The 26,765-nt window shown below is 37.7% G+C and overlaps 1 protein-coding gene across 11 annotated transcripts in view; it reads left to right on the top strand.

The window, feature by feature from the left end:
- The window catches only part of ptprt (protein tyrosine phosphatase receptor type T), a 328,497-nt gene that overhangs the window by 29,488 nt on the left and 272,244 nt on the right, over positions 1 to 26,765 (top strand). For all 11 annotated transcript variants that reach the window (XM_014413047.3, XM_014413046.3, XM_023155006.2 and 8 more), the window contains exon 2: positions 18,127 to 18,252. In XM_014413047.3, coding sequence (XP_014268533.1) covers positions 18,127 to 18,252 — 126 coding nt within the window. The remainder of the gene's footprint in view (positions 1 to 18,126; positions 18,253 to 26,765) is intronic.

The raw sequence follows: 26,765 nt of genomic DNA, 5'->3' as shown, positions 1-26,765 counted from the left end.
TGTCATTTACATGGAGCAATGTGACATTAATATTTTGTACTCATATAATATCTAAATCTGAATCTTAATTTTCCTGTGACAGGGAAACACATTTTCATTATTGTAGAAAAAGAGGCCCACTACATCCACATCAGTTCAATGTTAGTGCACCTGCTATGAAAAACTATTTTTGAGTGGTAGGTCCAGCTAGTTTTGTTGGACCAAGGTCATTTACAGGTTAGCTGGACTCTGATCGAGGTAAAAAAAAAACCATCACTATGTAACATTTCAGTCTGAAATAGGCCAATGGCAGGCTCTGGGGAGAATAAACACACAGGACAGTACACACTTTTAGAGACACAGCAATGCATCCACATATAAAATCAGGACAATGATGAAAAAGCAGAGGGGAGATGTCAGAGAGTTGTGCACCTGTGCATTACTATAAATACACACACACATAACAACACACATAGGAGCCCATGGGTATGCCTGTCCTTGCTCTCTTGTTGGGGTGAAAGGCTGACCTGGTTTCAAAAACATGACCCCAGGTAGTAAAAACTCACACAAAAACAAAAACACACAGTGACATTCAGACAACGAACACTGATTTATGCAGGTGCATGACCACAAATGATGACCTCACAGGCATTTGTATTTATATGTGCTTTCATGCACAATGTAGCTTTCCCCCCCTTTTTGTTGGAATACAGATTGTCGTTTTCATTTTATTCAAATTATAGGGTCTCCCCAGAGTGTGAGGCTATAAACAGATATCAGATATATGTCCCTATAAAATGAGTAAAACAAAATGGGTGTAAGTGTGTGTTTGTGTACTTGAGAGGAGCAAACTTGGCTAATTTTTCCAATAAATCCACTAACTGTAATCAATCTTTGTCATGGAGGGAGAAGGAATACATTCTGCATATAACTGTTTCACGTTAGTCTGCAGAGAGATTGAGTAAGCAAGATAGGTACTCAATATGTGTGTGTCAATATTTTACCATGACCAGTCTTGCAGGTCAATGTGTGTGTGAGCATGTGTGTGTGGAGCTAATCTGCTTTTGATGAAAGAACAGGCCTCAGTTTAAACAGGTTAAACCCCAGGTTACCTGATGAAAAACTGGACAAGTGTGCGTATGTGTGTGTGTGTTTATCATTTCTACAATCAGTACTGCTATCACTATATTAACGGATTGATGTTTTGTAGGTTGACACAGATGAAAATAGGTGGAGATCCTGTAGTCAAAGATTCATATTCTGTATTTTTTTCTTACTTACTACAATAGTATACAGTTATGGTGAGATTTTTTTACAAACACATCATCATACACTCAAAAGTGTGCATACAAGGTCAAAAGGGTACATACACCCCCACTAATATTTGGTAAATGTCCCTTAGCAAGTTTGACCTCGACCAGATGCTTTTAGTAGTCATCAACATGCTTCTGGCATAGTTCTGGCTGGATATTGCTCTTCTTGGCAGAATTGGTAGACTTGGCATAAACTCAGCTTTTAAGCATAGTCCACAAATTTTGAACAGGCTTGATGACAGGGCATTTGGAACTCCATTATAAAAGTTTAACAGATCATTTTTAACCAACTGCAGATTCCAGGATCATCAGTTAAAACAACTCTAAGTACAAGTTATTAAATGTGTCCCCACTTTGCCAGGGTACCAAAGAAGACCCAAACTTTCACCGTCAGATAAAATAAAATGTAGGATCTTCAGAAAAAAAACCCAAGAACCATCAAGGCTCCAGCATGCTGTGAACTGGAAACTGCTGGAATACCAGCATTACTGTCCGCAATGAAATGAGTTTTACATCCTCATTGCCTGAGAGGATGCTGATCAAGAAAGCAGCTCCTGCTCCAAAATCAACACTTTCAAGCTCAACTGGAATTTGCAGCTGCCCACATGGATAAGCCAAATGTATTTTGGAGAAAAGTTTTATGGTCAGCCATGACAAGAACTTTTCTCCAGATATAAAAGTTCTCATCTTGTCCGGCCATAAGGCTTATCTCCAGAAGTCATTTTTAAGAGTTATGTATGATCTTTACATTTTAAGTAACTTACTACGTATGTGGCTGGTCTCTAGTCACACATAAAATGCAATTAGGTGGAACGGCATAGTCAGTCTCGGCCAGTGTATTCAGGATGGTGTGATGACTTTCACAAACCGGCGCCCACTCCAATTTCTTTTAATGGATTCATTCTGAATTTGAAATGCATTAATTTGTTGGAAGACACTAATCAATATATGTTTATGATTCTATCGTTTCTTTTCTGTTAAATTACCTCAAAAATGACTTAGTGTAACTTTAAAATGAATTCTGGATTTAATAGTGAGCCACTGAAGAGAAGCTAATATGAAATAAAGTGTCTGATTTTCCCCAACACTTTTCAAACTTAACTGTCCTGTTTTGCATAAAACAGATCTGTGGACATGCTTCATGGAAATCAGAAGGGGTCAGTGGGCACCAAAAACAAATGTATGCAGAATTTAATAGAAAGAAAAAATCGGGAACCGTAGGTAACGTTGTTGTGGAAATTGGTCTGAATCTACCATCGGTTACTCTAGATTTTGTCCAAGACAGGACAAAAGCTACTGACTGAGATAAAGAGGACCTACACAGCCTCTATCTGCCATTATGTGAGTTTCACAATTTGAAGTGGACTAAATGCTCAGTGATGGCTTAAAGCATTGCTAAGAGGAGCTTTCAGCATTCCAGCTAATTTAAATTAAGTATTAAGCCTGCCAGAGGTGTGAGTGAAGGGCCACTTCAACCTACACATTCCCCGTTATGAATATTTACAGGGATTAAACTGGCTTTTGCTCAAGGGTAAATCATGTGGAGTAGATGTGCTTTGTATTTGCCAGCCATGTGGTGTGTGTGTGTGGTGAGTGTTACTGTGAAGTGAAAACCTCGAACTCACGAGACATTAAAATTGTATCTTTTGTGTCTATGTGTAAGCATTAGAGCAGTTATTTTAATAATAAGTACAGGGCAGTTGCGTTAATGGAAACCTTTAATACTTTTTCAAAGGGATGCGTTTGAGTTGGCATTGACATTCATGTAATTTTAATTATAGGCTCATAACAATTAAAATACAGTGGATATTTGTACCATACTGTTCTGTCTTCTGTTAAATTTCACCAACTGGCAGCGATGCATCAAAGGTCAAGCACAAAAGTGTTAACTAGAATGTATTTTTGTGTATACTAATCTTAATGGTGATCAGACATCCTTTGCCGAGCTCCAGTGTCTGCAAGCAGTTAAAACAACTGGCTTAAAAATAGATATGATCATGAATCACAAACTTAATTTTAGTTTGAAATGTCAAGGTCAGTCACACTATATATTTTTAATCATGCATAAGCAATATTTCCATAATAAATGTAGTTCTTAAATTATTGTGAATCTTAAGACCTGAGGGTCACGTGCTTTCTTTGAAAACCCTGAAATGGGTTTAGCAGTATTCACAAGTGACTTCCAGTTTGAACATAGAGTCATACACAGTAAGATGAATCTGACTGACTCAGTGTTATACGACTGGAAGTTGGAGGGATTATGTGCCAGGTGCTAGAAAGCAAGCTCATCGTGAGTAGTGGGCCAGAGAGGAATGGCAGGGTCTAAAAAAGACTGAAATCATTTGGTAAACACATCAAGAAATTGGAAGGAGACCACGACGGAGCAGATGTCCTTGTCTCAGTGATAATATGAATGTTGACGTTATTTTCAAATTCTTGGATGGGATGTTGATAAACTGACTGATTAGCTCAGCTCTTTCGTCTCCACCTTTCCTTCTGTCACAGCTTTTCTGCCTTATATGTTCGATAAATAATTACCACTTTGATGTTGTGGATTCTCTACTCTACAATATGAAGCGCCTTAAGGTTATTGTTATTGTTAATTGGTGCCAGTTAAAAAAAATGAATTGAACTGAATTCAAAATAGAAAGAGATGCTTCAAAATAAAATGAAAAAAAAAAAGGCAGAAACGTAACACACAGCAACAATAAGAAAGTTCTGTTTACAGTTTAAAGTCAAAGGAGCTTGCAACGAAAAGCGTCTGTACTTCTTTAAGTTGCTTGAAGACGTTTTACCTCTCATCCGAGAAGCTTCTTCAGTTCTAAGGTCAAATGGTGGTGAGTCCCAGATTTAAACCTAGTGGGAGTATCCCCCCAAAGAGGGAGCTCATTACAATGAGCTCACCCGAAACCCTGGCTGACTGGGACCCACATCCATTTTCACACCTTGGCTCAGGCGATTAGAGGATCATCAGGGGGTCCTTTTGTCCCTCTGTGGGGGGAAACTCCCACTAGGTTTAAATCTGGGACTCCCCACCATTTGACCCTTAGAACTGAAGAAGCTTCTCGGATGAGAGGTGAAACGTCTTCAAGCAACTTAAAGAAGTCCAGACGCTTTTTTTGCAAGCTCCTTTGACTACAATGACCTGGATGACTGAGAACCTTCACAGATATTTTACAGTTTAAAGCATCAAACCAAAGCTTGTTTTCAGACAGTCACAATCTATATTTCAAAAAAGAAAGAAAAGCTGGAAAAACAATGTCACCATCACTTCCCCTTTCTACTGTTTGATTTGACAAACAACAAAATGTTCTAATCATTTGCTAAGAAGTGGTGCAGACTCATCCTCTATGGCTCTTTACAATGTGTTTCTGAATACTGTAATTGCACCCACAATTTAGTTGTCATCAAGACATTTTTCCGTTTCTGTATTGGCGACTCTACATTAGATATTCTGAAAAAGTGACTTGATTGTGGCTCATAAATGTTACATGTTTCCCAAAGAAAATTGTAGCTGACAAACTTCAATGAGAATATGCTTGCAGTTAAACTCGTTCTTCGGCACAAACACGAGTTCAAATATGTGGCAGCATGAGCACCGTGTGACTGGCTGCATTTGCATTGAAAATGAGTGATCAGAGCAAGTTAGTTATACAAGTATTGCTTTTTTCATATTTATTTTGTTTACACGTCTTTCACTGTGTCAGAGACATGTGTCACAGTTTGTCAGATCCTTTCATGTTGGGTATAAAATGTCTGCTTCCTGTTTAGGAAGACATATATTTCCAAATCTCAGTCTGCTAATATTACTTGAACTGACGCATTCATAGCTTTGGTGTCCAACATCGACAAAAGTTCATAGCAAAATATGGCAAGTCTCCCTCTAACGCTTTACTAATATAAGCAGGAAATCCACTGAATTATGAATATTTACGGACTGCTTAGGCTCACAGTTCACTAATTAATCAAGATGTAACAAAACACATTGAGAAGTGTCAAAAATATTGAATGAACATAGTAAGACATTGCTTTGGTGAGATCTAAATTTCCAGAAACATATATGCAGGTGATCACCTGTCAACTAGTGGTCGCTAGAGAAAAATGTCTATTTCTCAACCAGTTAGTAAGTGGTTGTGAGGTAACCAGGAGCCGCTGTGAAATTGACTGCTAAACTAAAGTTTAGTAATAGCACCTTTCAAACACTATAGTCATTGTAAATGCTTTAAAGATAAAATTAAAACCAAAAATAAAAGAGTAAACAAGGAAAAAAAGACAGAAATAGTATTAATAACAGTAACAACAACAATAAAAAAAATGAAAACAACAGTAATAAAAATGATTGTACAGCTACTCCGTTAAATGAGCTTTTTTAAAAACAGCTAAGGTTGGAGACTATCTGTCCTCAATGGTTAGTTAGCGGTTAGTCCAACGATTGTCAGCATAGCAGCTAAATGCCTTTTACTCTTTTTAGATTCACATTTCTCTACTACAGTACTAACTGATCAGATTTCAGATTATACCTTAATTCATCAAGAATCCTATATATATTTTGGGTACAAGCCATTTAGCGAATTATAATGAGTAAATAATATTTTAAATTGAATCCTGTATTTTATTAGAAGCCACTGTAGGCAGCTGATAGGCTTTGTCTTCCTGGATTTTGTTAAAATTCTTGCAGCATCAAGATCTTTTTATGGAAGCAAATAAAAAGAGCATTGCAGTAGTCAACTCGAGAAATACAGCATGAATGAGCTTCTGTAGATTTTGCTGGGGCATGTATTCTCTCAGTTAAACTATATCTATGAGATGCCAAAAAAGCTGATTTAGTGATAGGCCTAATGTTGGCAGTGAAACTAAGGTCCAGGATAAAAGAATAATAAGACTACGAGATAAGAGAAACAACTTGCTCGAGGGAAGAAAGGAATGAGGTGAGTTGGCATTAAAAAAAGAGAGGTGTAGGACAGGGGTAAGTGGGGCAGTCGAGAAACCACGAGAATGATGAAACAGTAAGCGAGTGTAGTAGTAAGAAGAAAAATCAAAGAAAATGTGGGCAAAATATAATATAAAAGTAAAAAAAATGACAGGAGAGTAAAAAGAAGAGTAAAAAAAATACATGCAGAGAGAGAAAAGGAAAGTGACAGAGTAGTGAAAGAGTAGCAGAGGAACGCTGAAGTTGACAGGAGAAGAGGAGAGGAAGAAGAGAGGAGGACAGGGAGGGAGTTGGTCCACCCTGTAGTTTTGCCAGGAGGAGGGCTGGACCTGCTACCTCTCCTAATGAGCACCACAGAGAGTGTGTGAGAGAGTCTCCAGAGCTGGATTCAGGAGTGTGTGTTTGTGTGTGCACAGATATCAGTCTTTCTGTTGGCCTGCTTCTTTCTCTGTATGTGTTAGAGATGAGTGTGTGTGTGTATGAGGGCTTATCCTCATGGCCCTGTGTTTGTGTGTGCCCTTGAAAGGGCCAGTTGGAGCCGTACAGTCTCGTTAACTTTAAAGTTTGGGTAAAGGCAAGTGCAGACTTTTAAATGATCAAAACTGCATTAGTACCCATTCTGCATGACAGATTTTGCCCCCACGCTGTTGAACTATTGACATTACTAAAGGCACACAACTAATCGCAGATGGAGGTGCACTGATGACAAGCAGTATGACCGCTGACCCTTGGTCAAATGACTTGTGAACCTCACTCTGAAACCTTGTTATTTAATAAAAAGAAACATCTGAAAGTTACTACTCTGATGCCCCATAAGGATTTCAGGGTATTCACAAACTGCCTACAGCACTCTCATATCTCCTGTCAAAGTGCTGCTTATTGTGATGACTCAGAATCTCTTCCTCTCTGTGGCTCTAAATTCCTCCAAAAACATGACAGAGTGTAAATGAGAGTATTAGGATTAAAATTCCTCTGTGCTGCGAGTGCATGTTTGCGACAAAGACATCGTGCACATGTGTGCACTTTTTTGCTTACAGTGAGTGTCAAAAAGCAGAGGAATACGCGTTTGTGCCTGTGCAACCATGAAAGTGAGTTTAAGAGTGAACAGGGTGGAGGTGGAAGTGGTTTATTAATGCAGCGCTCTGACAGCACTGTAATCCAGAGCAGGATTAGCATGCTAATAGCAACAGGACCACATCAGGAATTTCACAAACTCTACAGTACCCCTGTGGAGGTGTGTGTGACAGAGAGAGGCTTTGGGTTCCACTGAGAGTGAGTGTGACTATCACTGGGTACCATTGTCTCCTGTATGTGTGTCTTTTCTCCAAATGACTCAACTGTGACTCAGATTGTCTAACAATTTTAAAAGTTTAGAAATTTCTGACAATCTGTTATGTCAATGTCACATGCATGACATAAGTGGCTGAGTAACCCACATATGTCTGCTGACACAAAACCAACTGGATGTTTAACAATAATGATGCACTGCTTTGGTTATGGTGATTCAACCAATTGGAAAGTGGTGGAAAGCTCATCATTACATTTATGACTGTGACTCACAAGGTTGCTAATATCTGGCACAGTCAGATCCTCTTTACACCAAGGTTACTGAGAGGGTTATGAGTCAAGATCAGGTATGTTTCTCATTTATATGGATAAACATTGCTTTTTTTAAGCTCTTTTCTTTGATCTAAAAATACTGTAGGTATTACAGTACTTTATGTAATTCCACACAATTTTGTATCCTAGCAGCAACAAATACATTAAAGTCCCACTGAAGTCCTTTTCAAATCAGTAGTCTAAAGAGAACATTAGACCTGTCACTCCCTGACTAATACCAGATATCCAACTTGTTCTAGGCATGTACCAAAAGGATTTCTTCCTGTCCCTTCCTTTCACAGTAAAAGTCCCTGACATATAGACTGGGACTGCTGTAACATAAAATGCTTTACAAAAGAAATTCACACACATATATGTAAATTCTAGGATTAAAATACAATTTAATCAATTTAAGATTCTTTTTTCTTATTAAAATAGTAAATATTTGTTGGTTCACAACGTCTGACATGTGCAACTAACTAAACAGAAAACTACATTTCTTTTAACAAATGAATTAGCTTGTTTTGTAAACAATTCCTGTGAAGCTGATTTTGTGGTACACAAGTGAGTGTCAATTAAAAAAAAATGGAAGGATTGTTGACATTTTTTAAAAAGAAATTTACATTTCATACTCTAACTTTAAGGGGAACCAGCGTTTCCCTTCAGAATAAATGTTGGTCAGATGTCAGAGGTGTGTTGAGGCTTGTGGTTGGTACTACTGCCCAGAATCCCTGTATCTGACAACATTCATGTAAGAAAGTGGATGCAGAGAGAGCTTTGGGTGAGTGTCCTGTACTTGGTTACCTTTAGGAAAAAGGGGTTAAAATAGGTTCTTTCATAATACTAACCCTGCATATTGAAAAAAAAAAATCATGCTTATGCTAGTACTTTTAAATTTGATGGCTAGGAGTCCTTTAAAAGTATCAATACATAACTGATTATTGCATCAAGCGGGTGCATCAAAAGAACCATTGAGCATGTCTGTGAAATCGCAGAGGCTTTGACAAAAATAGTCAAACCCTATTCCACACATTTGAGTATTCACAGCACCTATTTTAGCTTGATCTTAAATAGCCTAGACCATTTTTAAACCCAAAACAGAGATACCTTGGTTTTCATTCCATGCCAAAATAAGGTTACCTAGTTTCTACAAACCACCATGGCTCTGTCTCAAATGGGATTAAGAGAATTCAGCTCCTGGGTGACTCAGATGGCCTCCTTTCTAATAAACAGGCCTTGTTAATCTGTTGGGTCAAACCATGTTAAACTGAGAACAGACCTGGCTACTTTGGTTGCCAGTCAAGGGCCAAACAGGGTTAACTCAATTTCCAAGTGTGTATATCCATTTTGTTTGTGCTGTAAACATGTCTCTGTGTGTGTTGTGCTTACTTCACTTGGGTGAGGTTAAAGTGTGTTTTGGGAAGTGGAAGAAAATTACTGCAGCTTCATAAAGAACATAAATCAGACAATTTATGTCTATGTGTGAGACAAATAACTACTTATTTTGGTAACTTCTTGTTATCAGATTTAGATTGCTTGATTCAAACTGTCGTGAAGTGAATGGGTATGGGTGGACAATGCGGATATGGTTGTGGGTATATAAATGTAGTGAATAAAATCTCCTATATGCTCTGATGCTTCCACTTTGACTTTGGAGTTTCCCTTCTGTCCGGTCAAATTCAATACTGACACACAATACATGCAGACGCTGGCTTTTATGTGAGGGCCTTTTTTCATGTGTCATGTGTCGTGTGTGGTCATAAAGCTTGAAGTGTGTGTCTGTGGTTGTGTGTGATAGCCAGTGAAACAGATTGGTGGCGATGTTGCTTTCTGTGTTCTTTCATGCAGAACTTAAGGTTATGAGGCAGGTCTCTTATTGATTCATGTTGCAGACAATTAAAGTCACTATAGGCCCGTCAGGAAAACACTTCCTTTCTCTTAAGACTTTAACACACACGCACACACATGCACATAGACACTGCAAAGAAAGTATGATTGAAAGCAACAACCGTTGATAATCCTCTCACTTACCTGCTTTTCACTAGTTTGCTAAGTCATCTACTCCAGTGGTCCCCAACCCCCCGGCCTCGGACTGGTACCGGTCCGTGAGTCGTTTGGTACCAGGCCGCGAGAGTTGAGGCTCAGGTGTGAAATGTATGGTTTTCAGGGTTTTTTATCGGTTTTCAGCGTTATTTTGTTATCGTTTTTATCGTTAACTTGGTTTTCCTGGGTCTTTTCACGTTATGAATAAATCGTCTTTTTTTCGGTACCGGTACTAGTTTTATTTTGTTGTATTTATCCGTGACACCTTAAAGGCCGGTCCGTGAAAATATTGTCGGGCATAAACCGGTCCGTGGCGCAAAAAAGGTTGGGGACCGCTGATCTACTCGTTAACTTCTCTCAGTTACTAAATTTATCATTCATCCCTCGTTGCCTACTTCATCATTCACCATTGTTTTACTCACTCAAACATTTGCTTCCTCACTCATGTCCTCACCCTTTCACCAATTCAATTCCTCCCTCTCACATTTGTGTAATATGATACTTAGTTACTCTGTTGCCTGCTTGCTCATTGGCTCACTTGCCCAGCAGCCATTATGCAACTGATGTGCATGTGAGAACGCATATGTCTGAAAAGTTTGATTGGACAGTTAGCGGTGCTTAGTGTGATGTTTGATTGTCTCAGACTGATTCTCCCAATATCATCCAGAATTAATTTGTGAAAACAGCTTCACACACTCATATGTTTACTCCCTCATTTAATTATTTATGGTTACTCAGTTAACATGCTCATACACGTATTTACTTTCCCCTCAATTATTAACTTGCCTGTTTGTAAGTACCTCATTCATTTCCTGACTCTTTTATGCGTTGCTCATGATCTCGATCATTTGCTGTCATTCACTGAGTCTCCTGCTCCCTCAGAGTGGTTTGAGTATTCAATAATTGGCTTAAGCACCTGGCAAGGTACTGCATCTGTGCTATGCAGAGGTTTCCAGATCCATGTTTAAATGCTATTATTATCTGGCGCCAGTGTCAGGAATATGTAGAACAACCAGTCTGTTGGTTACACTTGTTTGTATTTCTGTTGTTGTCAGTCCTTCAGCTTAGCCGCTGCTCCAGAGGAGACAGAAGGTGGAAAATTCACCACAGCACTGCTTGTGCTCATGTTGTTAGCTCAGCTGTCTGTCTCTTTCCAGTTTAAGCCAATTTCCAACCAGTCAGTATTGTAGCTACAGACACTGACATTGCCGTCAGGTTACATGCTGTCGACTTTTTGGAGGACAGCATCCAAGCGCATCTCCGTAGCTCCTATGTTGGCATTAGTTCTACGTAATGCAGACACTAACAAAAATTTCACTGTTTACCTCTTATTTTTTTTGGTCTTTCACTGAACTCAAGAATGCAAAACATGAAAATACCAAAACAATTACATGAAATTCTTTGCATACACCAGTACCTGTTATCATTTGCATGTTACCAGATCATATCTTTAACACCTGCACTCCATCTGTTTTAGGGCTCTATGCTCGTTTCCTTTTCACTTACATTCTGCTCTCATACAAACACTGGAGATCCCTCCTAAAGACCTTTCAGAATCAACTACAACTTGTGACCTTTGGTCTACCAGTATTTTGGTACAAGTTTCAATTTTTTTCTTCTTTACAAATAAATTGGATTTAGCATAGGTTCACTAGGTTCACTGCTTCTTTCACTGGGCTGACTTTCGAACTCCAAGCTTTTCAATTCACAGAGCTACTGTATATAAACATACCAGTATCCTCCGTGTTTTAAATTACTTGACTCCTTTTTAATAAAGTACTTGTAAAAGTAGCACCCGTGTTTATAGTAAACATCCTTTCTCCCTTACCATTCCCTCGTCTCCAGACAAAACCGTTGATGTGACTCGGGCAAAATCCCAAAACGTTTCACTTTGCAACTTTGGCTTTTTTCTTTAAATCAAGTTTTGGTTGCATGAACAGAATTATTTCACCTCTGCCACCACCAAACACTTTGTCTCACACTCACACTTATAAATTGGAACACACACAGACTTCATATCCATCTGTTCCAGTTGTGTGTTACTCTAACAAATCTCTGCCTCCTTTCTCTTATTATCCAAGCGTATTCGGGTGGTAGTAATGGCATTTAGATATCCAGTGAGTTTGTTTGCCTTGGGGTGTGTGTGTGTCTTTGTGTGTGTGTGAAAGGAGACCATGGGAGCAAATAGCATATAATAGCATATGTTTTAAATGACTTAATGGGAATATTTAAAGCTCCTGGCATGTTAGCTGACAGTGGATTTAATTCAAGCTAACTAAGGGATGGGCGTGCGTGAGTAAAGTACACTCACTTTTATTCAGTGAAAGCCTACACATGCAGAGGCATACACACTCATATATTAAGCCATACCTGTGTTTTTCAGACTTTCCTGTTGGATACTTGTATGCCTGGAAATGTGAACTGAGCTCTAAACACACAAAGTACACCAAACTGGAAATATAGGAAAAATAAAAACCATATTAAATATATGTGTGTACAGTTTATACAGTACGTCCTTTGATTTCTTGTTCCTCGGTTATGTTTATGATTCATTTACAGTTTTTAGCTAGATCAAAACTACATTCAGTTTCTGTAGCCACCTCAGGTTACTGTTGAGATTTTAATTTGCATACAACATCTCCCAGTGATATGGTGTAGAAGTACTGAGAAATGGAAATAATCAAGTTCAGCTTCACATAGTAGTTCATTACTATCCACTTTTGGTTTACTAAATGTTTTGCTCAGCACACAACAACTCACATATGAACACAGAGTAACATGACCTGGGTTTGCTCCAGCACACATACTTGAACATACAGTGATGCTCAGGATCAGTTGATGTTATCTAAGTGAGCAGTAAACAGACTCTTTAGAGTCTGACGCCTCTGGGTGCCCTCCTTTGGTTTGTGGCTTCATGGGTCCTGTCCAACTGCGTTAGCTTTTGCTGACATGAAAGGCTTTAATGGCTGCTATTGGTGCCTCTGGGGAATGAAAATTTCAACATAAGAAAGACAGGGAATTCTGTCTAAATAAGTGTTATCATTAGAAGATATGTTCCTGTGTCCGTAAGTGGATATTTTCAGGGCACCAACTTGCTCTTATGGGGATTTGCTTTGCTATATCCTCATGTTTACGAGCGTTTGTGGATGAAAGCTAGGTTGCTTGCGTAATGACCGTGTGTGTTTGTGTGTGTGTGTGTGTGCATCTATTATGTTGATATAGAGTTGATTTGATCTATGTAATCTAACCAAAAGGCTAAATGAGCTCAAGCAGAGAAATCACTTCTGCATGCATGTTTCCTCAATAACCTACTTCCTTATAAAACATAAATATTCATTAATATTGTTAAGTGACATTGTATCATTTTACAGCATACTTAAACGGCACATATTACATTTGGGTAATTACATGCTATCGTGCACTTGTGTTGATAATACATTTTAAATGAATCAGGCCATATTCACTCTTTGATAAATTGTGGCCTAAAAATACAATCCCATTAGAAATAGACTGAAACCTTTGGGGAGGAAGTAATGCTGTAGTTCTGTTACCTGGATTCCATCTCTCAATAGGTTCTAAATTTATGAGTTTCCACAATTTGCTTTTACCTTTTGAAATGTGTTCACACTTGTCTCTTTAAACCTCATTTGTGCAAACCTTTAGCACTGTAATAAAGTAATTATCATTTTGATTATTAAGCTTTGGTGAGACTGTTTTGTTGACAGCCAAAAAAATTACATCTCAACTGCAGTGACAACAATAAGTCCTTGTAATTTCTCTGTTGCCTATTAATTTGTTGACAATAACTGCCGCTGATGAGTTGTAAAAAATAAAAATTAAAAATTAAAGCTTTCATTGGGATATTGGAGTTGTTAAATGCAAAACTGGAATTACTCAACTGAAAAACAAGTTTGCAAAACAGTTTCCAAATTCTGTTGCCAGAAAATCATAGGTTTTACTGCAAGGAGCTGGAGTTAATCTTCTTTTTTTTTTAAATCTTGGTTAAATATTTTTCGCTGGCTGCCAGCAAGGTATAGCATGCAAATAAATGTGACACCATCCAAAAATGAGAGAACACTTACAAGGGAGGAATTAAGTGGCTAAAGTAAGACTGAGATCATTCTTTGTGGTTAAACCACAGCAGACTGAAAGACAAATGATGCTCTGGCACTGAAGACACCAAACCATCTGCTTAAAGACCAATCAGTCACATCAGCATTTAAAATCAGAAAACTTTGCAATAAAATAGTTTTCTCAGAGTCATTGGCATCGATAAATTCTGTCACAAGAGGTAGCGATATGCAAAGTTGCAGTTATGAACTTTACGTTACAGTGCTCACCTTTGAGGGACGGTAGACAACATTTTTAAAAGTTGTAATGTTTGCTGGTTCTTTGTTTAGTTATTGTCCAGTTTGTTTGTCTTTATCTGTGCAAAATTTTTCACATCACTCTCCTCGCTGTTTACATTATGTTCAAAGCTGAACAAAGCTGAACTTTTTCTGCAAATTTACTGTCACATTGTGCTCTAGCTTAAAACATCCATCCAGCAGTTAGGAACAATCTCCGGTTTTCTCAGATTTGATGATGATGGGTCACTGTAACTGCTCCGTACACAGCCATTGCATGCCCATTTCATAATAATGACATTAATTTAATCTATCAATGGGGAAATTACATTAAAAGTTGGCTATCGTCAGTCCCTGACATCATCATCCATCGGCACAACCCTAGCTACCTGGAAGACTTCATTGTTTTTCCAAATGCATTTTTTAATTTTTTAATTTTTATTTTTAGGAACAAAATGTCAGTGAAGTAAACAGCACAGCATAGAGAAAGGGAACTATTATGACTCACTAACAAAAATGCATGAGATAAGATATTGAGTAGAGTCTGGGTACAATAAATGATACTGTAATAGCGCTATAATACTGAAAAAACCTCTTTGATAGAACAATGACTTTATATCAGCCGCTTTTAAAAGCAGCATGCATCAATACACCAGCATTTACTGGAAACCCACAGGAGGAGTCTTGTGCTTTTACAGATACATTTAGAGAGCTGCAGATTGTTGGGTACATGTAGCTCAGTTTTCAATATGAGCCACCTTTCATGTATAGGCTACACTATTCACGAGAGTGTAAGTGAAACATGAATGCTTTTCCTGTTTCCTGCATTTTATTGTAATTCAGAAAAGTGGTTTATTTAATCGAGATGATGGAAACTAAGTTGTTTTCCATTATGCTATGACATAGAAGTTGACAATTTTAGGGAAACACGTTTGCTGACTAACAGAAAACTACAGAGTGCCAAAGAGCAGAGCAAACCAGTGCTGCCAAATTTAAACAATAAGGGAATCACAAACCCATTTTAAGGGAATTTTGATTAATAATCATATAACAGGCATCACATGGGGTGATTGTTCTCTGTGCATGTGTATCTTTATCTGTGCATGTATGCATAGGCTGCAGTATTATTAATTGATTATATATCCTTATATATCCTATACATTAATGCTAAACTTCATACACAAAGAGATTATGCTTGTTTTGGTGTCACACTAATTCACACGTTACCATATGCACAGACGCAAACAATAATGGCTGATGAATAAAAGCAATGACACATACATGAGCCCATACACGTACCATCCCGCCGCAACACATTCTCACCATCGCATCCACTTTCACACAAGAACACACACACGCCTATGCTTCAGATCACACTCGAGTAGCAGTGTTATGTTTTCATTATGGAAATGCATTTTATGACTGAGAACATGTGATTATGTTTGCGTGCAGAGAGGGGAGGAGTCGTGCTGAATTTCAAAACTAGATCAGGGGCATTGACACACACATACTGAATGTTTGGCTACTGCTGTGAGCCAATTCTCTCTCTCTCTCTCGTGCCCTGATTGTGGTCCTTAAAATTGCAGTTCTGATATTGAATATTGATAGATACCCCACAGCCCCCCTTTGCCTGTTTATCCCTCTGTTCTAATGAGTTCACTTTGATTTCTTTTCATTTCTAATGAGATCACTGAACAACGAGGGGGCGATAAAGGCTAATTATCTCTGTATTGATTAATTTATAACAGTTATTTTCATATCTGTGAGAAAAATAGTGTTTTCCTAGTTTTCACGCTTTGCTGGAGGTTATTTTTTTCAAACGGAATGCAGATGGATGAATTTTTTCCCCATGTTTTTCAAATTCATTTCCCAGTTGATGTAAGGCTTGCTTGAAGAAGCATAATCAAAACCATATCATATATTTTAGACCCTATTCAGAGGGTGTGTATTAAAGATATCAATATATGGATATATGGATATGCAATCTGCTGTGCATTTTAAACCTGTGCATGTTTTATGAGTAAACAATGCTCCAGCTCTCTGTATCCTATATCCTCAATAATAGGATTTTGGAAGTCTCACCTGCCTCATAGCTTGGAACTAGCCTTAATTCTCAACACCAAGTCTGTAGTGACGAGAAAAGGCAGAGCCACAGTCACAAGGTGTGACTCAGCCATTGTTTCTTAGTCTTTTTAAGAAAATGGGCACTTGCTTGACACGTCAGCATTATCCACCGACTGTATGTAAAAGATGGATGTAAGATAAGATAAGATAAAACTTTATTAATCCCTCGGGTGGGTTCCTCTGGGAAATTCGGTTATGTAGCATCCAGGTCTGAAAAATGAAGCCAATGCAAAGCCCTTTAAACCTGAATTATTTGCAATTTATAACAGGTGATGATTTGCGGCAATTCCGTGATGATTTGTAACCAAATCATTAGGTTACAATAAAAAGGTAAGAATGCATAGACATCTAAAGGAGAACAGCCTAGCTCACTTGATCTGTAGCCTCAGTAAACACTGTGCAGATGAGTTTATGTTGTAGTTTAAGGTCATTTTTTTTATTTAAAACAGTGCAAGCTTTAGGCCAGGTCTACCTACAACATAAACATGCAGTTTCCTAGTCAGATGTCCCCTTATTTGTCATGTCTGGACCAAAATGCTCACTTCAAAGCTAGCTTCAAGATAAGACTTCACAAGCCAGTGGGCGATGTACAGTTTAAGCTCTCATCACAACAGCTATGCTACAACACCACAGAAGGATTTTGCAGTTAAATGCTGCCAATATTCTACAAAGCATCATAAGCCATCTTGATTTGGCCTTGTTGGAATCTAAAAACATGTTTGATGAAGTTTAAACTGGCATTTATTTCCTCGGTGGATGACTGGGACAAAGAGGCAGACAAAAAAAGTAAGCATTAAATGATTTCGTGAATAAAGCAATGACGTTCTCCAATTTCAAATACTTCAAAACAAATTAAAACGGTTGTGTGTCAAAGCATATGTCTAATTAAGGGACTCTGTTGCAGATGTGTGTGTATGCAGTGCTTGAGGCTAAAAGAGAAGGCTAATGCAGTGGAAAATGTGTCTTAGCTGGGCCATGAAATAATGATGAGACACTGTGACTTAATCATGTTGACACACAGAGCTTTCTCTTCATGTGCCCCTCACTCACTCTCTCACTCTCTCTTGCAAAGGCATCCTCTCTCATAAAGTCTGTTTTCTTTCTTTCTCACTCCCCCTGTTCTCTTCACTTCCCTGATAAACTGTGACAGTGTCTGTCTGCACTGGCACTTTCAATTCACGCTGTTAACTTAATTGGTATTATATTGTTAACAGTACCAAGGGAGCTTATAAAGACCGTATTTGTCGTCGCATAAATAGGGAGAAGTTTCAATTATTAAGAATTTCATTAGATCAGACCCTACTGTTAATTCTGTTTATGGTCACCATTAGCTATTACATGATTGTTTTATAACCTCTTTCTACTCTTCAACTATCTCAGTACGAGTTCCCACAATATGGGATTCAAATTGCATTCATTTTAAAGCCTTCTTTGTTAAAGTAATGCAAAAATAATGATTCATCTCATGCCTTTTTTAGTAAACGGATGTAGTGCTGGATCTTACTTTTTTGCATTTGTGACAGTAATTGCTTAAGGCTTGCTGCTTCCTACAGTTGAAAGACTTTTAACTTTGGGCAAATTGACTTGCTACAACTATCAGCTGTTACCAACTCAAGGCTAAAACTGTAACAATTATAACAATTAAAGTTTTTTTGTTTAATTTTGGTCATTTTTTTTCTTACACATTACATTTCCATCTTTGACTATCATTTGCAGTTCTGAGGTTCAACCACTGCTTCAGTGAATTCATCGTCATGTATAAATGCATGCATCTTTTTCTATTTCTTTGTAGGTGGCTGTACATTTGAGGAGTCATATAGCAGCTGTGGATACAGTGTTTCTCTGGGAACCAATGGTTTTACCTGGGAACAAGTCAACTCCTGGGAAAAGCCCACCATGGATCCTGCCCTACCTACTGGTAAGATTCTACATATGTCTCTCTGTATTGTAGTTCAAGTTTTTGTATGGTGTCTATAATGAGACCCATTATAATTATTGTCATGGTTATGGTTTTGATTTTTGTATCACAACCAAATTAAATTAAATCAAATCCTTTCTAGTCTTGGTCAGTTGTAGTTAACATTAGGTTGATAAAATCAAACATAAAAATCATGTACAATATTACGTGATTTTATAATAGATAAGGAATGATTACCATTTGCTACATTTTTATAACAGGACCGAAAGCATCATGTATGTAGCAGAAAAAATATACTTTTTCTGGATTATAATTTATTTTCATATTTCTGCATTCATTAGAACAGGAAATGACTCTCTTTTATTTGTGTCTTATTTTGGTAAAGAAACAAAAAAAGTTAGTGTTCCTGTGACGTTTCAGAATTACACTAATGTAGCAATACTTATTTTTGTAAGGAGCCCACTATCAGTCATTTTAAAGGACAGTTTTTCATTTTAAGAATAAATCAATTTCACATATCTCTAACATTAAGTCATTGTTGTATATAGTTAAAAAAAAAAAAACAACAACAAACAAAAAGATCAATGGTAGATACTTCCAGAATTCTGTAGATGTTGTAGTGGTTTATTACCTGATTAAGTAATTGTTTTTACAGGGATTTGGAGGTCTTGGCTTACCAAGAACTACAGCGTTTAATTGTACAGACATTACTTTTAAAGTTGTAGGATAAACACTTTATTAGTCTCCTATTTGCATATGAATTTGTGGTAATTTTTTTCTCTCTATATCTTCATCTCTCCTTCTGTCCTTCTGAGTTGGCAGAGTCAGTAGACATATCGTGACATGACCTCAGCTGGGTCACTTTCTACTTATCAAACGCCAAATGGCAATCAGACTGCATGTCTATCCATCTCGTTCTCTCACACAGTTCTGCCCTTATGCTCTCTTTATCTCGCCCACTGTCTCACTTTCTAACACGCCTGCTTTCCCACATGCTCTTTTTCACACACTCTCTCTTACATTTCTCTGTCTATAACTTGAGTCACCTTCTTCTTGTTGCCAAATTTACTTCTTTGACTGACAAGACTGTTTATCAAAAAATCTATTAGCAATGCAGCATTAAAATTCAAAGCTATTCAAATTATTTTAAATGCCAGTAAGGGCATTATTTTTCTCTTTCAAACCTTAATCCTTAATATGTTAATATCCAAATCAGACTGAAACACATTTTCTGTTCTGGGACTATGTTGTAGAGCTGGAAACTTATGAATCATGGTCTTTTATTGAGAAAATATACAACAGTGACAGAATTTTACTTATATTCACTTTATTCCATGTCACTTTGATGTAGATTCTAATGTTACTGTGGAGAAATAATGCTGTCAGATAGTGAGGATTTGAAATGGAAACCAGGTTTGACAAAGCAGAATATGTTTTTGTGTCCCTGCTAGCCAATAAAAAATAATGACTTACTGTAACAGCGATTAATATTATTACAGGAAAGTACATCCCTCTGTTTTGCTCCTTGCCATTTCCCCTCTGTAATTAATTACTATATAATTATCATATTGTAACCAATGGTCTTATTTCTCTCACCATCATTTATTATCTTATAGTCATGTCAATTATTGCCCCAATATATCATCATCATGTCTCCCTCCAATAATTCTCTGCCTCTGACATGTCAGTTTGGTGCAATAATAGGTCTGTCAGCCACTGCCTCTGCTCACCACAGTAAGATCTTGTACTGAAGATCTGATACGAGTGAATGGGCATGAAGGCTATGCCAGACATCTGGCTCTTAGTATGTATGTCTTATGTCAGTTATCTGTCTCATCTATCCTTGTGGGTGGTGGTTGTCACTGGTGATATCCATCATGGCCTATAAGCCATCCTCATCATAGACTTATCAGCTGCACACTTTGCCCTGATAGCTACAGATCTGATAAGCCAGGACAAGAACAAATTGTCTGTCAAGCTCTTTGTCTGTGTCTCATTTTTTTTCTCATTTTGTTAAGTCTTTTAATGCTTCTGCCCAGATGACTATAATACAATATCAGTATCTTGCTCTTTCAGGGCAAAGCTATCCCTGTTAAACTACTTTTATTAGTGGTAAATGAGACTTCTTAAACATTGGGTAAATATAAAATAGATGAGGTGTATAAATACATCATGTGTCAGGTCTAAAGATGTGGTTTTCGTCAGCTGCTCATCTGCTGTAGATAGTTTTTTTAGGCCTTACATTTTTGTCCTTTTATTGTCTTTCTATTTGGGTTTCCTAAATTTTCTATGGACACACTTCAAACCATTCCACAATACAAGAAGTTTCTTAGCTAATAGCTCTTAGGGTATTTTATATCTGTGAAGATGTGTTAACATTGGTATTTTTCATAGATTCAACTAAAGAGATGGGGACAGATTATGTGTTTGTGCACCAAGCTGCCACAAACAAAGTCTCAAAAGATACCATTTAAAATCTGTGCTCAGATTTTTGTTATTTTTAGACGTAATGCTGGCTCATCACTTGATTTAGGTGCTTTTTTTATGCTTAAACAATTGGTTTAACAAACAAACTACCAACAAAACATTCCTCTGATAAGGGTCAGGTATGATGACTCAACTAAAAATATGTGAACGAGCAGTCAATGTCCAAAGAAAAAAGCCCTCAGGAAGTCTGAAAACCTATTGCTCAAGACCAATTGAAAAAATAGCAAAATGGAAACAAAATGTAAAAAAATGAGGGGTTGCTCAAAACCTTTGCACATTAATGTTCACACTTTAAAAATATCACTGTTTCCAAGCATTTGTCAAGTGTAGGTCTGTGAAGATCTTTTTTTCTTTACATTTGTTAATCACCTGTGGTTATACTTCAGTTAAACATGGATGGACGATTACTTTATGTTGAAATATCTGTATCATCTTTTAGGATTGTCCTAAAAAAATATCATCAAACTTGACATCATATTGAACTACATCTGTAAGAGTAATATCAGATCTAAAAGCGTGTGAAGGAGATGCTACTAAAACATCTTCACATGAATTTCATCAGTAGGTTATTAGATCAAAGCAGGCTATAGCTGGGATGTTAGTTGCAGGCCCTGATGCAACATAAAACTATTACAGCAACACACTTACATGTTCTGAAGTATTTTTGTAATCTCCATTGAGCAGTGGCAATAGATCTGACTGTGGAAAAAAACATGAAAGGAAAATGGACAATAAAAGTGAAAAAAAAGTCATAAGGATATTACCGCTGTGTTTTATTTAGCCCAGAAAAAAGCTGAAAACTCCACCAACTACAGGGCTGTGTCAAGGCAAGTGCATTCTGTGTGCCGGGTCTCTTTGCAATGAGTCAGTAGTGTCAATAATTTAGTCTGAAATGTTGAAAAAAAAGGTTGGTTTCACTGAGCTAAGATATGAAAAAAGACGTTCTTAAAACTATCAAATGTTTTTAAGAATATTTGAATTAACCTCGAACCGCATTTAACCATTTAAACCTCAAAAATAAGCTTAAATGTTTAAAATATTGTAAACCTACAAATGTGTATCTACTGTACATTCACAAAGGTGAGTGTCTAATGTGTTAGATGTTTTCTGCCAGTTTGGGGACAGCATGTAGCCTGCATGAATGCAGAAGCAAACAGCAAACCCTTGCTTTTGTCTCTTCTCCTCCATTATCAACAAAGTCATACATATAAGTCATATAATCCTCTTTCTCGCCTCACCTCCATAATATTGATGTGACTGATATGGTTGTCATAGAGAATAACCCACACTTGACAGTTTGTAGATATGACAAGATTGGATTGGCACCATCGCTCTCTCCATTTCTCTGTCTCCACCGCCATTTAGACATCTTTGTCATATAGTCCATAACCCTGACAGCTCATAGATCTCGTGGTAAGGCACGATTTGAATCAGCGCTTTAACGTCTTCTTTCATCATCTGTACTGACTTGGTGATGATATAATCCACACCTCTGACAACTTAGAGATGTGACGAGATTAGATGGCATGACTGTTTTTCCATCCCTGATAACATATACAAAGACCCAATGATCTAATCCTGAGAGTTCATGAAGTAAATGGTACAATGTATATGACATGTTTATGTATATCACTACAAAACAAAATCGATCCTACAAATATCAAAAACATACTCAGATTCCAGTCTTTGATTTTTTTCTGTACTTTGCACCTTTTATTTTTGATGACTCTTTAGAAGCATAAAACTCATTCATTTATTTACTATTATGCTATTTAATGTTTATTTGCTTGACTTATTGTTTTATTTAGATGGAAGTTTTGGCCAGTAGACTACACTTTGGAAGTATTAGTTGAGCTCTGGCTAGCATTTTTCATAATAATAATAATAATAATAATAATACATATAGGATAATAATTTTTTAAAAATGCCATTGCAGCAATTCTTTTTTCATTGTCCAAGTTTTGCAAACCTGCAAATCGCCGAAGGAAAACGTTTTTTTTCTGCTTTTTTTCTGTACCCGCTGCCTAGCTCCCCACTCACACTCATATCTCATACCTCTTATTACCTTCAAACCCTAGGCTCAGCGAGACAAACTTACACAAGCAGCAAACATCAAACATCAAAGCAAGTCAATGTTTTCAGCACCCGTCAACACGGCCACAATCCGAAATGTGAAAAATGATCAGAGGGAGAGCATGAAGGGGGGAGTTAAAGTAAGGAAGTGGAAGAGTAAAGATACGGAGACAGAAAAATACAACAAAAGGTGAGCGATTTTAGATGGTGGGCAGCAATGTATTGATAAATAAAGACAGAGAAAAATTACCACCTTCATTATCAACATATACAAACCTAATAAAAAAAAACATTTAAATTTATTCCTGCGTTATTGTATGTGTGAAGAAACAAAAATACATAAATCCAGATGGCAGCATTTCATTCATATAGATAGTAGGAAAAGTTAAATGTGGCAAAATGACTGAAATAATAAAACTAAAATGGAAATCAAGTGATTTTGGAGAGTGAGGATGGAGTGAATGTGAGGTAACGATTGACAGGAGGCTCAAAAGAACTCCACATAATGATGCAAAAACACACAAAAGAGAGTGATGAGGGCAGACAGGCATCTAGAAAAATATATGACAGTGACAGAAAGTAAAGGAAACCAAAAGAAAAATGACACAAAGAGTTGAGACTTCCTTAATGACTCTTACTCCACTGAGTCTTACTTTACTTACTGACTTATCTGCACGAAAAGGCAAATTGGGGAGCATGGAGAACTTTCAGTAGGTTACCATAAAACCACCTATTGTTTTAATTTGGACCTTTCTGTGCTGTAAAATAGTGTGAAGTAGACTTGACATATTTCTTACTGTCAGACACACAGAAACAAGAGATTTAAGGGGCCGAGGGGTTCAGGTGGAAATGGAAAGAGACTTAATTCTGTCACAGAGGAGGACCATTCAAAGAAGAGTATATCCTTTGCTCTTGTTTTCTCTTTGAGTCTCTGTTCAGCACTTACAGAAACCCTCAGCCAGTGTGTGTGTGTTACACTTTTACAGTTGTCATGCATCTGGTATGTCTCATGTGTTTATGGCTGATTTAGTCTCTGAAACCTTTATTTCTTAACTCTGGAAAGAGACAGTGTTCATAATAGCACCCAATTGGCTGTTGTTGTTGTGTTTGTGTGTGCTCTGTGTTTTTGAACCCAGATAACAACAGAAACATGTTCATTAATGATTTCAGCATTGACAGACAATGTCTTTCTAGCCTTTCTGTGAATGAGACAAAGTAGATGAAGATTTAATGAGCCCTGAAGGGAAATTGGGTTGTTGTTGCAGCTGAAATACAGATACGAATATTAAAGCAAGTGCAAGATAATACAGAGGGATTAAAAGAGAACAGAGCACGATTAGCATTATCAGAAAGATAAAAAATCTCTTCAAGACAGGTGTACAGTTAATAAGTATGAAACAGTATGTGGGCTTACTCTACACGGTGTTGAAGGTCCATAGAAAAAAAATAGTATGTCATAATAATATAATGAAGTTGCAACATGGAAAAAACAGGATAGTCACCTGTGAAAATCTGGATAGTTAACTCTAACAGTTACTATTATAATTTCATATATGCTATATAAATATTGTTAGGGGTGTTGGATACTGGTTGCATGTACAGGAATGTTTGTTGTGCAATTGAACAAGGTTTACCAATGTTTATGGTTGTTTAGCATGGTCTTACAAGACCTATACTACCTGTGATGCACACCTAACTAACCAGTCATAAACACTTGGAATACACTGGCTAATGGTTAGTTAATTAAATTTTCCTGCAAGTTCCTGTTATGTTATAACGCCACGATTTTTCAGTTCTAGTGCAATATGTGTACCTGCACCCAAGAAAATAAAAACCTGTATTGGACAGACTCACACAGGTGCACAGTTCTGAAGGCTAAATAGATGCAGTCAATCATTCCAGCTAGTTAAACCTCTGCTCTGGTTGAAGCACAGCTACCCCGTTAATTATATCACCAAAAATAGTCTGACCAGTTGCAGCAAACAAAGATGTACAGTATGTTGTCCAGACAGCTGCAGCTCGAGGGAGATGTCAGTCAATATATACACGCCCCCACAGTCCTGAGAAGTGGTCTAATCAGGCACAAGTGAAAACACCTGTGTGGGGCAACCCATGCTGCACGACGACTATAAATGACAGCAAGCTGCAAGATTGAAATTGTATTTTCCAACTATATTATAGAGTCAAAAATGGCCAACATTGCCAAAAATCAACTTCATCCACATGCCAGCAAAGTGATCGTAGTCATTTGACGTGAGCTACCCGTTCTATTTTCTGCATGCAAGTGTTTGACTTTCACATAGCCCAGTCTTTACTAAGTCTTTTATGTTTTTGGTTTTACACACTGCTAATTTTCTATCCTTTGGCGCTTTACAGGGTTCCAAAAAGTTTGACAGCCAAATGAAATATGCTGCCTTTTTTATTCCTTCTTGAGGGTTTAGGTGATTTTAACAAAGGCTATCCAGAGTTTTGCTAACAGTGCCAGAGGTTTGTGCGAGTGTTTGAATGGGTGCCTTTTTGCTGGTGTACCCTGTCATTTGCAGCGTTGATGTTTGCAGTGACTGTCAATCCAGGGCCCAACCCGTGTTTCACAAAGCTTACAGCTCTGCCTGTCTTTGCTCTTTCTTTTCTTCTTTCTTTTTTCTTCCTCTATTCCTGGACCTTCTTTCTCTGCAATGCATTCATTCCTCCTGAGACGTCTTTGTCCTAAATGTGGCTCTCGGTTTCTCTCAATCGTTTTTCTTTTTTTTACAATTTGACAGCTTGACAGAAAAGTATGTTTGAACTGTCTCAAACTGTATTTTGACATGCGTGTGTATTTTAATCCTGCCGTGTCTGTCCTCTTGTCAGCGCTGCCTCTTATTTTGTTCTAAGATCATCTGAAAACAAATGGGTGCTAATCAGAGAGTGCCTCACCACTCAGTAGTGACAAAAACTGAACACGCACACACACAAACACACACACATACACGTATTTAGTTAAAAACTAAAACAAGTACAGTCCACAAACAAAGACACTCACATGGTATAGTGTGCTTGAGTATAGTAATGAGAGCATAAAATTGTGTGTGTGCGTGCACAGGCAGGCAAGGGAGTGTTTTTCAAGTGGCTGCTGATGGGTACAGAGGTTAAATATACCGTGAGCTTTTTTAGCCGCTAGTGGTGATTCGAGGGTCCTTGTTGGAGCCAGCTTGATTGCATTTCTGATTTGTGGGTGGGAAGGAAGAAGCAAAGTAGAGCTGAGAAAAGGACAGATGGCGCAAAAGTGACACAAGCAAACTGACAGACACTGCGCAAAGCCCCCAATTTTTTCTGTTACCTGAGAAAAAGCTGTTGCCACTGTTCATTTGCTTTGAACTTTAGTATAAAGAAGACAAACACCCAACTGGCACCTCTAGAATTACATGGACAGTTAGGTTTAAACAGTTGTTATATAGGTGAACCACTTTGTCCCATGTCATTTTAACTGCTACACAGAATTTTACATCAAACAGACTCTTGTTGTGGAAATAAAAGGGCTGCTAAAGGATTAATTTAAGAATTAATTCAATTCAATTGAATTTTATTTATATAGCGCCAAATCACAACAACAGTCGCCTCAAGGCGCTTTATGTTGTACAGTAGATCGTACAATGATAGATACAGAGAACAACCCAACAATCATATGACCCCCTATGAGCAAGCACTTTGGCGACAGTGGGAAGGAAAAACTCCCTTTTAACAGGAAGAAGCCTCCGGCAGAACCAGGCTCAGGGAGGGGCGGGGCCATCTGCTGCGACTGGTTGGGGTGAGAGAAGGAAGACAGGATGAAAGACATGCTGTGGAAGAGAGACAGAGATTAATAACAGATATGATTCAATGCAGAGAGGTCTATTAACACATAGTGAGTGAGAAAGGTGACTGGAAAGGAAAATCTCAATGCATCATGGAAATCCCTGGCAGCCTATGTCTAT

Source organism: Maylandia zebra, linkage group LG5, assembly GCF_041146795.1.
Source record: "Maylandia zebra isolate NMK-2024a linkage group LG5, Mzebra_GT3a, whole genome shotgun sequence".
Taxonomy (NCBI): Eukaryota; Metazoa; Chordata; class Actinopteri; order Cichliformes; family Cichlidae; genus Maylandia; species Maylandia zebra.
Note: the sequence above shows the minus strand (reverse complement) of the source record. Positions and strands in the feature narration are given on the sequence as shown.